Source organism: Pipistrellus hanaki (genome assembly GCF_964339955.1).
Source record: "Pipistrellus hanaki genome assembly, chromosome: 1".
NCBI classification, from domain to species: domain Eukaryota; kingdom Metazoa; phylum Chordata; class Mammalia; order Chiroptera; family Vespertilionidae; genus Pipistrellus; species Pipistrellus hanaki.
In genome coordinates, this window is record NC_140503.1 from 88,339,128 (window position 1) to 88,357,755 (window position 18,628).

Below are 18,628 nucleotides of genomic sequence, written 5' to 3' on the forward strand. Positions count from 1 at the left end.
GTTCATGGATTGACATTCACTATTGAACAACACCAGTCAGGTGCTAGAATATTAATAGAACATAAGAATAGTTTATATCCTAATTTGTATTAGATATTATTATTACATTGGTATTTTATTCTAATAACTTCAATTGTGTGTGCTAATTTTATAAGCTATATTTTTTAAAAGTAATGAATTTGGATAGAAATTTCCTGTTGTTCAACAATTATAGAGAGATACCACTTACAAAATTATTAGTAATTTGATAACCAAAATGTTATCAAATTTTACATTATTACTATTTTTCCTCCTGAAAGTGTTTGCTATGATTTTTAAATGTTTGTATTTATATTTTTTGTTATTGTTTTATTTTTTAGGTTGTATGTAACTTGAGAGCATTTAATAGGTATAGGCAATATCTTAAGTCTAAAGTAAAACTTCAAAAAAAAAAAAACTACATAAAAGAACATGTAAGTTAAATACTTAATTTGTTTTCTTACATAGGGTTTGGAAGAAAGGTTTACTTGTATGAAAAGTACTTTCTTAAAAAATACTTTTACCTTTAATTTTGACAGACTAATTAAATATATTTTCCAAATAAAAATTTAGAACAGGAATAAAGAATAATTTGAGGTTGCTTTATTGGGCCAAGGAAAGGAAGGGGATCAGGTCATATATTAATATGTTAGTAGTAGAGGGCATAATTTAATAATTCAATTGCTACCCAATGTGTTCCTTCTATCTGAGTTGGGGCCAATAGGAAGAGTCTATTGTGATAGCACAATTCTTAAACTGAAACCAAAACCAGCCTGAGTGACAGGGAGGAACAGTGAGCACAGTTATAATGTCCTACGGGTGACTCAAGAACATGCACACTGCGTGTGTGCACCCACACCTGCAATTATCTTCAGCCACTAAAAAATTATATGATAAAGTTAAAGTGGAATGATTAGATATAGAATGAGCAGGTATAAATAGTGACATCATTTTATTTTTTTATGATTATTTTAAAAGTTTTATTGAATTTTTTAGAGAGTGAGGGAGAAGAGAGAAAGATTGATGGGAGGGCTCAGCATCACATGGATCAGCTGCCTCCTGCATGCCCCCTAATGGAGTTAAAACCCACAGCCAGGCAGGTGCCCTGACAGAGAATTAAACCACCAACCTCTCAGTGCATGGGACAACACACAACCAACTGACTCACATTGTCCAGGTTCCTTTCAACTTTTGACTCAAAGTTAGTGAATCCTAGGATCTAGAGGGTTAAATAAAAATTAGAAAAGTATGCACATGTGTACTTTTACAAATGTATGTCTAAGGTAAGAGAGTAGTATAGAAATGAGAATAATTTTCCTATATCTTTAAGTGTTCTATATAATCCCCCATTTTTCCCTCCATATAGAGTTTCTGTCCTTCTTCCATATTTTCATTAAAAATTTTTAGAATGGATGGAAATGTATGGTGAGATATTTATCTTTCATCTTCAGAGAGAAATTTTTACTTTTGTTCAGTTACCCATGTCTGTAATGGATTAAAAAAAAAAAAAAGATTTAAATGCAGTTAAACAGAATTATTTAGAAAGTACAGGAATTTTATTAAACACTAAATATAAAAAGGCATATTAAAGCAGTGTTTTTCAACCTTTTTTGGGCAAAGGCACACTTGTTTCATGAAAAAAATCACGAGGCACACCACCATTAGAAAATGTTAAAAAATTTAACTCTGTGCCTATATTGACTATATATAAAGTAATTCTCTTGAATAGGAATCAAATAAACACAAAGAAAGTATTTTATAATTACTTTATTATGAAATATTAAGTAAACAAAATAGTGAAAAATTATAAAATTCTTGTCTTGTCTGCACCCACGGCACACCAGGCAACATCTCTCGGCACACTAGTGTGCCGCAGAACAGCGGTTGAAAAACGCTGTATTAAAGAATAGTTTATTTCTGTAAATTTTAAAAACACTTCATATTTATATATACACATATACAGATATATGCATATACATGATATACATATTTTTAAAAAATAGAAAATGCTTGCAAAGCAATCAGCTACCTGGATTTTCTGATGCTGTGCAGTTCCAAAATTGGTTGTTATGGGAAGACACCCAATCTTTCAAGGACCAGGAGCAATTAATCAGGCCCAGGTAAAATAGAAGTTAGTGCATATTTTATGTATAGATTTTGAACTCAAATACATTGGAAAAGTTCAAGAAAGTATTGGAGTTAGCAATTTATTTTATTTTATTTTTTATTTTTTAAATAAATCTTTATTGTTCAGATTATTACAGGTGTTCCTCTCTCCGCGCCCCCCCCCACTCCTTTAGCTCCCCTCCACCTGATTCCTAACCCCACCCCACGCCCCACGCCCTTACCCCCACCACTGTCTTCATCCATAGGTGTAAGATTTTTTTCTACTCTCTTCCTACACCTCTTTTCCCCTGTGAGTTGTTAGTCCAATCTCTTTCTATGTCCATTTCTATTATATTCACCAGTCCATTTTGTTCTTCAGATTTTTTTTTTATTCTCTTGATTTTTAGATTTGCTTGTTGGTAGGTATGTATTTGATGCCTTTTTGTTGTTCATAATTTTTTACCTTTACCCTTTTCTTCTTCCTCCTCTTCTTAAAGAATATCCCTCAGCATTTCATGTAATCCTGGTTTGGTGGTGATGAACTCCTTTAACTTTTTCTTGTCTGTGAAGCTCTTTATCTGACCTTCAATTCTGAATGATAGCTTTGCTGGGTAGAGTAATCTTGGTTGTAGGTTCTTGTTGTTCATCATTTTGAATATTTCTTGACACTCTTTTCTGGCCTGCATAGTTTCTGTTGAGAAATCAGCTAACAGTCGTATGGGTACTCCCTTGTAGGTAACTAGTTGTTTTTCTCTTGCTGCTTGTAAGGTTTTCTCTTTGTCTTTTGCCCTTGGCATTTTAATTATGATGTGTCTTGGTGTGTTTCTCTTTGGATTCCTCTTGTTTGGGGTCCTGTGCACTTCCTGAACTTGTAGGTCTATTTCTTTCACCAGGTAGGGAAAGTTTTCTGTCATTATTTCTTCCATTAAGCCTTCAATATTCTCGCTCTCTTCTTCTGGCACCCCAAAAATCCGGATGTTGGTACGCTTTAAGCCGTCTTGGAGGCTCCTTACACTATCCTCACACTTTTGGATTCTTCTTTCTTTTTGCCTCTCTGGTTGGGTGATTTTTGCTTCCTTATATTCCAGATCTTTGTTTTGACTCTTGGGGCACATTGCTCTATAGTTGAGTTTCTCTATATTCTTTATTTCAGACTGTATATGCTTATTTTCTGACTGGTCCTTTTCCTTTTTTTTTTTTTTTTTTTTTTTTTGTATTCTCATTAAGGTCCTTGAAAGTCTCACCAAGGTTCTTGGAGGTCTCATCAAGTTTCTCAAAGATTTTTAGAAGATTCTTGAGTAATCTTATAAATGTGATTTTGAACTCTGAATCATCCAGCAGTTTACTTTCCTCCATTTCTCCCATTCATGTCATGCTTCTGTGTGTCCTCATTTTGGCTGCCTTCCTGTGTTGATCGAGTGGCTTTGTGTGGTCGGTGACCTATAGGGGTCAGTAGCTCAGTTTCCCCAATCATCTGAGGTGGTTGCTTTTGGTATATCTCTTTGTGGGCTTAGTGCAAAGTCTTGGTGTAATTAAGCCTTGATTGCTGTTGGTACACTGGGAGGAATTGACCTCCAGGCCAATTGTCTGTGAGGACCTATTGTGTCTATAAAGGAAGAACTGCTGTGCTGGCGACACACCTTGTTTCAGTGGGGCTTTGGTGCTTACTGAGACTGTCTACCAAATGTGTCACCTATGGGTGTGAGAGATTGAAACTGAGGACTAGAACTCTGGTTTCTGGGTCTCAATGAGGTGCAGTTCAGCTACTGTCTGAGGCCAGTACTGTCACAGAAGCTACAGTGTGAACCACAGTCCTGTCCTCCTTGCATCTGTTTGCCCCAGGTTGCAGTTTTGCTAAATTGCAACAGAGAGGGCCATTCATATGCAAAAGCCGATGCTTGGAGCTTAGATGTGCTGTGAGGGGTGGAGTCTTAGGGCAGAGTCTCAGGGCATCACTAGGCTGGGGCGTGGCCAACAGCGATGGCTGCCATCTGCTGCCTCTTCAATGGTGTCCAGTGTCTCCCCGCATCTCACACTACAGCACAGCAAACAATCTCAGCTCTGCAAGCAAGCCAGCCTCACTTTCTGACCGGATGGCAGACAGTCTAGCCTCTCTCCAGAAACTGGATTTCAGAGAGATCGGGAGCTTGTCTCTCTTCGGGTTGAAGAAAGCACCTCGCTCCGCCAGCCTGGATCCACTGCCAGCCCTTATCGCGTCCTCGCTCCCCTACCTCAGTTTTTCAGAGCTTGTGCCCTGGGTTCTCCTCTTTCATTTCAGTTAAGTTGTAGGGCTTCCTTTCAGCCAGCTTTCGTTTGTTTTTTGGGAGATAGACGTTTGTTTTACAGTTTGTTTGTTTTTAACTTGTTATGCCCAGCAGCCGTTTAGGAGTGTTTACCTATGCCGCCATCTTCTGGGTTTTAGCAATTTTTTAAAAGTACTAGACACTAACTCTACTACCGCCCTCAGTATAGAGAGGAAGGGATAGACCAAGAGGTACAGAAATCGGGAACTTGGGTTGCAAGAAAAGGAAGAGCAATTTCCACCAGGAATGACAGGCTTTCTAGGAGTCTAAGAGGTAATACAAACTGATAACTAAAGAAAGAATCAGATCAAAATCAGATCCAAAATCCTTCCTGTAATTAGAAATGGAGGCAGGAATCTTTTAGCACATGCTTTTTATGATCCATCTTTAATGGTTGAGCCCAGCATTAAGTTTGGATATCCCTTTGAACATTTTCCATTTTTCATACATTGACTATTTGGATTTTGGTCCATGTACTATATTTGATTTAGTCATTTAATGGGCCATATTTACCCGCTTCTTTATATGCTTAGTAGTATTTGATTGTATGCCAGATACCATGCATGAGTATTTTTTTCTAATATATTTTATTGATTTTTTTACAGAGAGAAAGGGAGAGAGATAGAGAGCTAGAAACATCAATGAGAAACATCGACCAGCTGCCACTTGCACACCCCCTACTGGGGAAATGCCCGCAACCAATGTACATGCCCTTGACCAGAATCAAACCTGAGACCTTTCAGTCCACAAACCAATGCTCTATCCACTGAGCCAAACCGGTTTCAGCATGTGCTGAGTATTTTTATGTGCTTTTAAATGTTTTAGCTATTTCCTTAGATATGGGTAATTCATTAGAAGCGGTTTATTATAGGTCTTGCTTTTTAACATTTGTTAGGTGGAGCCAGACCATGTTTAATCTGGGACTAGTTATTCCCATTTTAATACTCTACTCAATGCACAGTGACTAAAATTTTTCCAGAATAGTTGAGAATAGACATGAGAGGTGGGTGAGGGGTTCTGTTCTCTCTAATCCTTTAGGATGGACCTTTCTGCGGCCTTGGGTAGTTTTTCACATGCAAGTACTGATCCATTCTCTTGCTGAATATGTTGGGGAACCCTCTGAGGAAATCTGGGGTTCTTACTCTGTGCAATGATATCCTTTTTGGTACATCGAGGATCAATATTAGTACTGGGATTCACAAAGGAAAGTCACATTTCATGTATTATATCATGTTTACCTATGATGGGCCTGCATGTCTGTGATTAAGTCACTCAGTCATCCTCCAATTGAAAAAGATTTAGAAATTCCCACACTTCCTAGGACAGCTACGAAGTTCCCTAAATATGTGCAATGAGGTAAATTGCATCTATGTGTTAAATATGTATATTCATCCTACTTGATGACAAGCGGAAATCCCTTACTTACTACCCTCCCAAATTTATACTCAGAGAACCTTATAAGTCACAAGACAGGAATGACTATTCATTTCCAATATATTGTCATATTACAAATATTTGTTTTGCATTTCTAAATAACAAGTTAATGCTAACCAATATGTTTTATTTAATGTCTTAGAAACAACACTTTTTAGAGAAAAAAAAGGCTTATCATTTGCAAAGAAAGCAAGAAAATGGCTTCAAAAGAGAAGACATGGGAAAAATACATCTGATTATAGAGGACAGATGGAACACTGTGTGCATGTAACAGCATTGAAAGTTGATGTGGTTCTATAGAAAGTACTTTTCTATGTGTTTACATTAAAGTTATTTTATAAAACTTTACTTATACTTGCTCTACTTGCTTTGTACCAGGCACAGTTCTAGGCATCTCCCTAATACAGTTCAAGGTGAAAAATAGACATATATGTAAAAAGCAAACAAAAATAATCTTACCAAGTGGTTCTGTGGACAAGCTGCAATATGCTGTAGTTCTAACCAATTTCCCTATACTTAAAATAATGTATTGTTTGCTACTGAAACTTGAAAAAGTTGTGTGTAAGATAATGGCTTTACTATATCAATATAATTTTCTGCTGTGTTGCCAGCCAGAAAGAATAATAGTACCAGAGAAAAACAAAAGGAAGAAGGAAGGGAATGAAGAAAAGAAGGAAGGAAAGTAAGGAAGAATGGAAGGGGGAAAAAAGGAAATAAAAAAAGTTTAAAGGAAGAACATCTGGTCATGACTTTGCTTTGCCTGATCTTTACCAGCTTCCTTTTATTTGTAACATTGTAAAACTACTAGAGGCCAAGAGCACGAATTTGTGCACGGGTGGGGCCTGTTGGGAGGAGGAGATGGTGGGAGGTTAGCCAGCTGGCCCACCCCTGATCAGGGCCAAGCAGGGCCGGGCTGGCTAGTGGGAGGGTCTGTGGGTGATTGGCCAGCAGCCCACTCTCTATTGGTGCGTGTGTGTGTGGGGCAATCAGGGGCAGAGCTGACTGGGGGGATGGACTGTTCACCGATTGGGGTGGTGGGGGCTGATCAGAGGTGGGGCCAGCCATGGGGAGGGGCAGTGGGCCGCTGGCCCTGCCCCCACATGGGGTCCAGGTCGCTATGATGCTCAATGCAAGAGTTGCCCCTTGGTGGTTAGTGTCCCCCCACAGGGGGAGCTCTGCTCATCCAGAAGCCAACCTCACAGCTGGCAAGTGCAGCAGCGGTGGCAGGAGCCTCTCCCACCTCTGTGGCATCTTTAAAGAGTAGTGAGATGAGCAGTAAGGAGCAACGAGCTAATATGCTAGGTGTCCCTCCAAGTAATGACATCACATAGCAACGCCTGGCTTCCTCTCCCTAGTGACTAGCCTCCTTGGAGTTTCTTCAGCCCAGGGACATGGCTTGCTTCATAGCCAGGTGGAAACATTTTACACTTTAGCCAAGTGTCTGTGAAGCATTTTCCCATGCCTCATCTCATTTGATCTTCACAGAAGTCCTGGAGAAGGTAGGTGGGAGACTCGATGGAATCCTTTTTTCTTCTCATTAGCCAGAAAACGGACATTTAGAAAGCTTAGAAACTTGACCCTGAAAAAAAGTAAGAAATGGTGGACCTTGAAAATGACTTCAGGTTTTCTCACTGAGCAGAATATAGTCAAACACTGTTGCAGTTAAATATTTTAACCTTTGTTCTCCCTGCATGATCTACAATAATAATCTGCTTTGTGTTGATATTTACTGCTCTGTTGCTGACAACTGAAAGAGAAGTTGGGGTACTTCACTGGGCTGGAAAAAGTTTAGCTAAGTAAAAAAGCAGATTAATTAAGCAAGTTTATTCTGTATCTGTAAAATGCTAAGTTGTTTGCATATGCACAATACATATAAAGCTCTTGCTGGTGCCAATTGCACATGTATTTCGATCTGTCATTGTCCATTGTGAATTTGTTTGACACTTTTATTACAGAGAAAGGGTGAATAGCAATATTAAAATATTTCTTCTAATTAATTTCCTTTCAATGCGCATGAATTCATGCACTGGGCCACTAGTTAAATAATAATCGAAGTGATTATAGTAAAGGTATGTAAATGTTATAGACCTCAACATAATGGAAAGTTGACCCTACCAGCAAAGGACAGGTAAGACAGGTGGATAGTATAATCTTATGTCGAAGGGAGCTGCAATTGACAGATTGAGACACAGAGGTTTAACTACATTATTTAGAGTTTTAAAGGTAACTACCCAGAAAAACCAAAATGATAACACAATTTTACAAAAGTGATAAACAGAAGGTAAGGGAAATGAAGTATTATAGAAAGTAGTAAAAGTTCCTGGATTCCTCATCTTTCATAACAGGGAGTCAGTGGTATTATCTAATGTTAAGAAATTGAGAAATTGTGGTATATGTATATTATAGCAACAGCAGTAACCAATAAAAGCACTATAACCAGCAACAGCAGTGATCTACTGACATTTCATTTTTCATTTTATGCACTTCTGTTAGATTTTTCTTTTTCTATTTTGTTTTTTAAATGTGCGTGTTTTACTTTAATCTTCATATCTGAATTTCAGAACAAATATAAACGTTTAGATCTATGGTTAGCATTAGATATTTATAAATTTTCTTTATCTCTTGATGACCAGACATTAAGATAAATCTAATACCTTGAGCCAGCATGTTTTTGATGCTGACATTACTAGCAAACATGAGAGTAAAAACAAATCCCTTTGATGTAGAAGAGGAAAAAAAGTTTCCACCTGTTGATTTAAAAAACTAGTGATTCTTCAAATGTCAGAGAACAAGAAGACCAATGCATGAGGCCCAGAATTATGCTTGTCAAGATGGTAAGTACAGAAACAAGGGCCTCATTCCTGTCTAAGGGCCTCGTCCAAAGCTAAGTAGCTTAGTTTAAATGATAATTGATTCATGAATAATTAAGCTATGCACACTTAAAAAAAACTGTATAACTTAAAATAAAACCACCTAGCAGTGGGTGGCAGATTCATTAGTCAACAGAGCCAAATATCAACAGTACAAGGATTGAAATTTCTTTTGAGAGCCAAATTTTAAAAACTTAAACTTCTTCTACCGCCACTTCTTCAAAATAGACTCGCCCAGGCCCTGATATTTTGTGGAAGAGCCACACTCAAGGGGCCAAAGAACCGCATGTGACTCTCAAGCCGCAGTTTGCTGACCAAGAACCTAGAAAATGTCCATTGTAACATGGATAACATACAAGTTAGTAGTTAACTCTACTTCCATAATGTCCCCATCATAAATTGTATTTAACTAAGGCTGCTTCCAGAATCGGAATGGAGCATCCATTCATGCAAACAGACAGAACAGAAACATAACTTGCCCAAACTGCACAGCTTAAATGAGATGGTGACAAAACCCTGGAAGAAGGCCGAGATGGACCTACACCCTCAAACAGCCGTGCCCCAAGCAGGAAGGGAGGGTGTGGAGTCAAACGAGGCCTCCTGCAGCAGACTGTCTCCATTGAAGTTGAAAATCCATCTCAAAACCCAGCCAACTTCTCTCTACATCTCATTTGGCCAGAACTGGGTCCGATGCCCACCAGTATGGACACTGGGGAAGCCATAGAGTAGTCATGGTGTCTATCCTGGGGCCTGCTCACTGCCACCTAACAAAATGAGGAAATCTGGGATAGCACAGAGGAAGAAGGAATGGCTAGTACGTTGGAAAACAAGTGTCAGCCACAACTGTGTTTAATATTTACCTAAATTTAACCAAAATGGGTTAAACTTTAGGAGGTTGGGAAGAGAAAGTATATATATTGGGAGAAAGGTATCCTCATCTTCCATAGTAGAGAACTGTTAATATATAAAAAAAAAATGAAACACTACTTCTGCTTTCTTTTGATTAATGTTAGCCTGGTGTAATTTTTATCTTTTTCCCTTAATCCATACTAAATAGAATTTCTTATAAACAACATATAGTTGAGTTTCTTTTGACCTAGTCTGACAATTTGTCTTCTAGTTGGTGCATTTAGACCATTGATGTTCAAAGTAATTATTAACCATTAAGGAAATTAAAGATAAATACCACTAATCTTCCCAAACTTTATAGATAATTTTAAAATAATTTTAATATCACCTAAGCCGGTTTGGCTTAATGGATAGAGCACTGGCCTGCAGACTGAAAGGTCCCAGGTTTGATTCTGGTCAAGGGCACATGGCTGGATTGTGGGCTCAATACTGAGTAGAGGGTGTGCAGGAGGCAGCCGATCAATGATTCTCTCTCATCATTGATATTTCTCTCTCTCTCTCTCTCTCTCTCTCTCTCTCTCTCTCTCTCTCTCTCTCTCTCTCTGTCTCTCTCTCTCTTTCTCCTTCTCCCTTCCTCTCTGAAATCAATAAAAAAAAGTTTTTTTAAACAGAGAAATGAGGGTTCATGTAGGCATCCAGTTTGCTTTAGACAAAAAGCAGATTAATAGCTGTACTCTTAGTTTTTAAAGGCAGTTTGTGACAACCAAGGGACCTGTGGCAGAAAAACTTTTGATACATTCTATGGGAGATAAAAGTTTAAATTTGGGGAAATGTTCAGTTGTGGAGATAAAAATATAAATATACTTAGTAAGTGCTCATATCAGTTAAATTTTGTTATTGGAAGAATTAACTAGTTCATTTTCCCCAATAAAAACGGACAGATGTTACATTGGTGGGATTAACTGCTCCCTGTGGGCACAGTGGCTTCCTTAGAGAACACTTAGTACCCAGAAAGATCTGAGGTGAGAGAGACAAGAGAGACATGACTTTTCACCACAGTATATGCAAACTACAAGTGGTATGCCAATAATCCCAAAAACTAAATTAAGTTACACACTGTATTTTATTTTTGGTTAATTTTCACCTGAGAGTATGTGTCCATTGATTTTTAGGAAGAATGGAAGGGAGAGGGAGAGACATATGGATAAGTTGCCTCCCACACACTCCCTGACCAGAGCCAGGGATAGAGCCTGCAACTGAGGTTTGTGCCTTTGACTGGTTTGTGGGCCAATGCTCTATCCACTGCATAAAACTGGCTGGGGCTACACACTGTATTTTAGATTTATATTCTGATGTTCAGTATTTTAGATTTAAATCTGATGATCAGATTTATATTCTGATACCATAAGTGGACTATATCAAATATTTACTAAGCTTTTACTTAATATAAGCTTTCAAACTATATCAAATATTTACTAAGCTTCTACTTATAGTCTCAGGTATAGAAAGAATAAGTAAAACTCCTTGTAGCCTTTGCCTCAATATAGTCTACAAAGAATACTTAGTAACTGATAGTAATCACAAACCATGTAATAAGTGGTATAGCTAATGTAAGTAAAGCATGAAAGAGAGATGAAAAAGAAATCTAAATACACCAAATTACATCATTTGTAAGTTACAGAATTTTAACTTCTGTAGGAACTATATAAATCAATTTGTAGAAAATTAAAATGCAAAATCTTCTGTAATGTAAAAAGTTTGTTGTACAACTAATGGAAATAACAATAGAGAACTCTGCTATATCAACATCATGGAAAAGAACTCAGAAGTCAATTATAAGAACATGTAAAGGAAGATTTATAAAAATGCATGTATATAAGTAGAAGTCTGGAAGGTGATGTGGAAAATTGAAACAGTGGTATTACTCTGAGTAATATCCTTTTTTTTCTTTTCCAAAATATTCTTGAGGTTAAAATAAGTAAAATTAAATACCTTGTAGAACTCAAATATTCATTATTTAATATGAATTTTTAACATTAAAATACTTTTATATTTCAATGTCACAAATTTTCAAGTACTTTAAACCACTGAAATGCTTCAAATAATGATAAATTTAGCAATGTTAGAAAAAAGAATTATATAAAAATGCATATTCACAAGCCACCTTTCTCTTACTACACTAAATGCATTTGGGTAGGAAAGTTCTGAAACATGAATTTCATTTTAATTTTCTGGTTTTGACAGAAGTGCTTGGTTTCTCAGTTGCATAATCCCTCACTAGAGCAGATTATGTAACTACATGATGTGAAAAACAAAACAAAAAAACAGATTCCTTTATACTTTTTCAGATTTTTTTACAGTCAGGAATTTGTCAATTCTTTCTTAATTGAATAAACACTAGGAAACAAAACCCAAAATAATTTTAATTTTTGTACAAATGTCCATTGAGTAGTCTAGATATGATTCCTCAGATAGCTACATTTCAAACATATTTGGGAATTGCTTAATATTATGCTTCTATGTCATGTTTTGGATAAGCTGGGAATATATGTTTAGTTATTAATAAAATAGGTAATAAGTGCATTGTTCTGATAATTATCATAGCACTATAATCAACATGTTTAGCTCATTTACACAAAATGAATTAAATGGTTACTTTTCACAGAAAGTAAGAATATTAATATTTAAACAAAATGACTTTTTTACATAAGAACAGAAGGGCATTATCTATACTCAATGTTAATCACTTTACAGGTGAAGATGATTTTTAAAAACGTTTTTCTAATGAATTCTTTAATACATAAACAAAGGCAACCATTCCCAAAGCCCTGTAACAATGCCCTAAACAAGTGTGAGATATATAAGCAGCATATTCTCAAATATTACATGAAGCAAGCATCATATGATTGGAGAATAAGACCTGTTATATAATAACTAGAGGCCTGGTGCAGAAATTTGTGCATGGTGATCAGGACCGGTTGGTGGTGGGAGAGCGTCTGGCCATGGGAAGTGACTGTGGGAAGTTGACCAGCAAGCCCCCCTATTGAAGCCAATGAGAAGGCCGGCCAGCTGAGAGGAAGGACTGCAGGAGGTTGGCTGGCCAGGGGAGGGTCTGCAGGAGGTTGGCCAGCCAAGGGAAGGAAGGACTGGGGGAGGCTGACCAGCCAACCCTCTCCCTGAACGAGGCTGATGGGAGGGCTGGCTGGCTGATGGGAGGGACTGTAGGAGGTTGGCCAACCATGGGAGGTTGGCTGTGGAAACACATTGACCAACAGAGGGCAGTTACTGTGTTGAGCCTCTGCCCCCTGGTGGTCAGCATGTGTCATAACAACCAGTTGTTCTTTAGTTCTGTTGCTTAGGCTTTTATATATATAGTTTTTTTATATGATGACTTTAAAAATTCATTAATTCCCTCAAAAGACATTACTAAATACTTAATTTGAATTTTTTCCTAATATTAGTATTAGGAAATGATAACTGTCAAATATTTAAGTGATTTTTATCAAGACCAGAAAGTTGATTCACATAAATGATATTATTGCACTAGAGACCAAAAAGTTGATTCACATAAATGATAATATTATTGCACTAGAATTTCGTGCAAGGGGGAAGGAGGGGGATTGTCCCTCAGCCCAGCCTGCACCCCCTCCAATCTGGAATCCCTCTCACAATCTAGGACTGCTGACTCCCTGATTGCTCCTAACTGCCTTCCTTCCTGATTGCTCCTAACTGCTTCTGCCTGCCAGCCTGATTACACCCTAACCACTTCCATGCCAGCCTGATTGATGTCTAACTGCTCCCCGGCCAGCCCATTTGCCCCCAACTTCTCTCCTCTACCAACCTGGTCACCCCTAACTGCCCTCCCCTGCAGGATGGATCGCCTTCAACTGCCCTCCCTTGCAGGCCTGGTCCCTCTCAACTTCCCTCCCTTGCAGGACTGGTGCCTCCCAAGTGCCCTCTCCTACTTGCCTGATCACCCACAAATGCTCTCCCTTGCAGGTCTGGTCCCTCCCAACCGCCCTCTCCTGCTGGCCATCTTGTGTCCACATAGGGGCAGGATCTTTGACCACATGGAGGAAGTGATGTTGGAGTGATGGTCAATCTTCATATTACTCTTTTATTAGATAGGATAGAGGCCTGGTGCACAGGTGGGGGACAGTTGGTTTGCCCTGAAAGGTGTCCCGGATCAGGGTAGGGGTTCCCTTGGGGCATGGGGTGGCCTTAGCGAGGGGCCTGTGGTGGTTTGCAGGCTAGTCATCCCCCCCAGTGACCTAAGCGGAGACCCTGGTATCTGGGATATATTTACTTTCTACATTTGAAACTTTGTAGCCTGGGGCAGAGCCAAGCCTCCTGCTTGCTCCATGGTGGCAGCGGTTTCTGTTTGGATTTGTTTACCTTCTATCATTGAAACTTTGTAGCCTTGAGTGAAGGTTTAGGCCAGCAAGTGCAGGCAAAAACCTTGGCTTCCTCTGTTGCCAGGGAAATGCCTCCCTCCTGCTCTCTATGCTGTAGCCATCTTGGTTGGGTTTATTTGCATACTCGCTCTGATTGGCTTGTGGGCATGGCTGGTGGGCATGGCTGGAGCAGAGTGATGGTTAATTTACATATTACTCTTTTATTAGGTAGGATATTTGATAAGTCTATAATAATGGTAATATATCCAAACTTTGATGGTAGCCATAGCAGCACATATAAAAATGTCTGTCTAAATCTTTAGGACCAAATATAGAGATAAAATTGAAAAATTCACAATTCACAAAAGCTGTCAATTATATAGCTAGAGTATGAATGACAACTTGGTTGTTTGAGTGTTGTTCAAAGAGTTGGCATTCTGATAGTTTGAGTATGTAAAACTCAACAATGCTGGCTTTAACCTACAAAGCCTGCTTAAAAGTTAATTAGATGCCAAGAAATAGAGTTTAAAATATTATATAAATTTTCATCACACAAATGTGATCCAAAAATATTTTTCTTTAATAAAGATTTCATATGTGTTTAATGGAAAATAATAAAAATGCTTTGTAAATAGTCCAGTAAATACATTTTTACTATTTATGTTTCAGATCATATAATTTTTCTTCAAAATCTGTACATATTCTCGTGACGTTTTCAAAAGTAAGTCTTGATATGAATTTGACTGATCAACTGATCCTACAGGATAAGCTCTATAGGATTCAGATTCAAATTCAGCAGCATCTGGAAAAAAAGAAAGAATTATATTCTTTACCTAAACTATAACTAAGTAAAAGTGTTAAGAAGAATAAAAACATCTATATATGACTATAGTACATAACACAAGATTACTATGAAATATAATTTTCCAATGGTAGCACACTGAATTGGTTGATATTGTGGCTATGAAAGTTTCTAGTTTGCTTGTCTTTCATTCATTTATTCAACACTATGCACTAAGGTAATATGACAGGTGCTGAAGTTACAAGACAAAGATGACAGAGTCAAACTGAAAAGACATTTAAGTAGGCAGTTTCCATTCAGAGTCAAAATGTACCGAAAAAAAAACAAACAGGGTGTTGGGAGCTTCCCTGAAAACAGGGGACTTTTTCCTCGGAGCTGCCCTGAAAGCAGGGGTCTCTTGGTGGACACAGCTCTGGTAGGACAAAAGTCATAGCTCTCATGAGAATGTGCTGTCAGCTTGTTTTGCAGCTTGTTAGTGTAAAAATACTACTGACCTTTGTAAAGAATAACATATACCGTTTAACCTGCTGCTTGCGTGTAGATTAGGAAACAATTCTCTGCTTATGTACAGAAACAAAGATGTGGTGCTGGGTAAATACTTAGCCTAAAGGTCAGTAGATATTTATCTGCTGGCCTGTATCTTGTACCTCCCTGCTTTTGCTGTATAAAAACGAGCTAAGAAATAAACTCGGGACGGCAGTCAACCCAGACTCCGTCCTCCTGTTCCCAGCTTTGTTCTTGTCTGTTTTTTCTCATCCTCACCCCCTCATTTAGGTGTGGTACATCGCCGGCTGGCTCCGGCGACAGGGCACCATTGGAGCACACAGAAGGGACATCCCAGGTTTGTGTCATTCTTGTTGGTTTTTTGGTAGAGGGATTTGTAAGTTCACACCTGAAGGATAAGGAAAAACTGCCAGAAAGAGAAATGCAGATGCCAAGATTAGAGGTGAGGAAGATCACTGTAGAATTATAAGTAGTCCAGTTTGCCTAGATGCAAGAGTAAAGGGCAGAGTAGGGTAAGCAGCTTCTAAAAATAAGACTGAATTATGTGGCAAGAACTAAATAGATTGTGGTATTTTTACTCCATGCAAAGGAATCTGGGGATTTTCCTGAGGATAAAAGGTAAACCAATGACAAAGTCAATGACTGGAGATCTAAATGTCGCCCCTCGGTTATAGCTATATGAACTGTAACTGCTTGACTAAGTATCACATCACTAGCGAAAACATGAGAAGTGGATGAAGCCCAGTTATCTGACAGTTTCAGTGTGTAGGTTGATAGTTCCACACGGATGGCAGAGGAAAGGAAGGGAAGAGCCAGAAATGAAAAGAGATACATGGACTTCTGAGATTTTTAAAAATCTATGGAATGTGATAAATAAATGCAGAATAAGTGTATTCTTCCTTATGAATATTTGTGCTTTTACATTTTCATTATGTATAAGAAAACATTTAATGCAGTATATGTTACCCAAACATGGAAACAAATGCCACTTACTATTTACAGTTTATTTCAGAAATCAATGCTATCTAATTTAATTAAATTTTGGCAACATACCTTCTTTTAGTTCTTTAGTTAGAGTTTTTTCAAAGTCCTGCTGCATCTGAAATAAGTCAAATATTTGTTGTATTTAAGTAAAACATGATACATTATTATAGGAATGATAAATAGCTTATGAAAAGTATCCTTTAGAGACCAGACCTAACTTGGGGATTATATAAATAGAAAAATAATCACATAACTAAAATAAAATAAATTCTTATTATAATTTTAGATAATGGAAAACAGGAATGTGTACTAGTAATGCTATTTATATTAATCTGATAAAAAGTATAATTAATAATTATCTATTGAATAAACATGATCTCACTAGTACAAAGAAGTTTAAACATGTCGAGCCATATTTTACACATAATGCATGATTTTGAAATTCTTAGAAAAACTTCCCTTTATAAAAATTTAATCAGAGACTTCCTGGCAAGATGGCAGTGTAGGTAAATGTGGTACTCGAACCCTCTTACAACCACATCAAAACTACAAAAAAAAAATTACAGAACAACCATCATTCAGAACTGCCTGAAATCTATCTGAATGAAAATTCTCCAACTAGGGATTTAAACAAGAAGGCACACTGAGACTGGTAGGAGGGGAGAACAGTGGAAAGAGGTTGGTCCCACACCCACATGTGAGGATAAAAATCATCAGAGATATCTTGGCTGCCAAGGTCCCCCTGAGGAGTGAGGTATCCCAGCCCCACACCAGGTACCTCAGCCCAGGGTTCAAATTCCAGGAAGAAAAGTCCCCATAACGTCTGGCTATAACAACCAGCAGGGATTGTGGCTGAGGGAGACTGAGGGCTGCTGGGAGTCCCAGGCAGTTCCTCTTAAAGGGATCATGCACAGACTTACTCTGGACTCACAGCCTCTGAACTCTAGTGCTGTGGCAGCAGCTCCATATGAGGAGGAACTGAATTTTCTGGCATCAGGGCAAGAGCACAGCTTTCTGCCAGACAAAACTGCTGGCAGAGGCCATTGTTCCTATTCTAAGACATCCCTTTCCCCCACACTGGACAGAGAGGGCAGGCATTATATCTGAGGCTCCATCAACCAGGCTTGCACCGTTTGTGTGCCCTGGTGATCCACTGAAACTCCCCCAAAACCAACATGTGGCGCCACCCAAGCTGTTCCCAGTGGCTTTTCCATATGAATACCGTGTCTTGGTTTATGCTACAAATTTTTCCTAAAATCTTTCAAACAAGCAGCATCTAGCTTCAGTGTTCCATGTACCTCTTTGTTAAGTGACCCCCAGACACAGTACTAGCAGCAATCAGTATTAGTTTGCAGCCTGGGCACCTCCAAACCCAGCCATCTGCAGATTGCTTTGTAACTCATGCTGTGTTGTCCCAGGTAGGACATGGGTGGCAGCTAACCTTAGCCAGCACCTCCAATAAGGCCCCAGAACCAGAAAAACCAGTGGACAGCTTCAGACCATATCGAAGCACCACCCAACCACCTCCACAAGAGGTGGACTCAGCTGGCACCAGAGCCCTGAGGAAGTTAGACCTGCCCAGTAGGGTGGGCCCCTACCCAGCTAATCCTTCGTGGTGGTTGGTGGTCACAGCCATTCCTTGCAGCTGATAGGCCAGGGGGTAAATCGCTCCCACTTATAGCAATCAAAGGCCAACTATAACAGGAGACTACACATAGCCCGCAAAAGGAAGGGGGGCGGTGCACCTGGAGTGCCCAGCTTGTGGGATTGAGGAGGCTATGCAGTTGGGCCCTACAGATCACCCACTACATTAGGCCACTCTACGAAGCTTGGGCGATGTAGCAGCTCTATCTAGTACATAGACACAAACAAAAGGAGGCCACCAAAGTGAGGAGAAAAAAATCCCAAATGAAAGAATAGAATAAAACTCCAGAAAAAGAACTAAACAAAATGAAGATGAGCTATCTACTAGATGCAGAATTAAAAACACAGGTTATAAGGTTGTTCAATGACCTTAGGAAAAACATCAATAGCATAATACCTGGAAACAAAAAAAACAAAAACAAAAAAAAACACCCCACAAACAATACACTAACTGAAATGAAGAATAATAATTTATAGGGAAACGAACAGTAGAATAGATGAAGCCAAGAATAAATCAGAAAGTTTATGTACAAGGAAGCAAAAAACATACAATTAGAACAGAAAAGAAATTAAAAAATAAATGAGGATAGTGTAAGGAGCCTCTGAAACAACTTCAAGCCTACAAACATTCACATAATGGGGGTGCTGGGAAGAGAAGAGACAGAGCAAGAAATTGAAACCTATTTGAAAAAGTAATTAAAAAAACTCTAACTTGGTGAA

General features: G+C 38.5%; 1 protein-coding gene across 10 annotated transcripts in view; it reads right to left on the reverse strand.

Annotated features, from left to right (window-relative positions):
- Positions 1 to 6,885: 6,885 nt before the first annotated feature.
- The window catches only part of LOC311618171 (ankyrin repeat domain-containing protein 26-like), a 91,424-nt gene continuing 79,681 nt past the window's right edge, over positions 6,886 to 18,628 (reverse strand). For 8 of the 10 annotated variants that reach the window (XM_084875511.1, XM_084875510.1, XM_084875508.1 and 5 more), the window contains 2 exons: positions 16,334 to 16,379; positions 14,536 to 14,776 (listed from right to left, as the gene is read on the reverse strand). In XM_084875511.1, coding sequence (XP_084731637.1) covers positions 14,640 to 14,776; positions 16,334 to 16,379 — 183 coding nt within the window. In that variant the 3' untranslated portion in view covers positions 14,536 to 14,639. Of the gene's footprint in view, positions 7,441 to 14,535; positions 14,777 to 16,333; positions 16,380 to 18,628 lie in introns of those variants that run through there. The other 2 variants (XM_084875509.1, XR_014794251.1) reach the window with 2 other exon arrangements.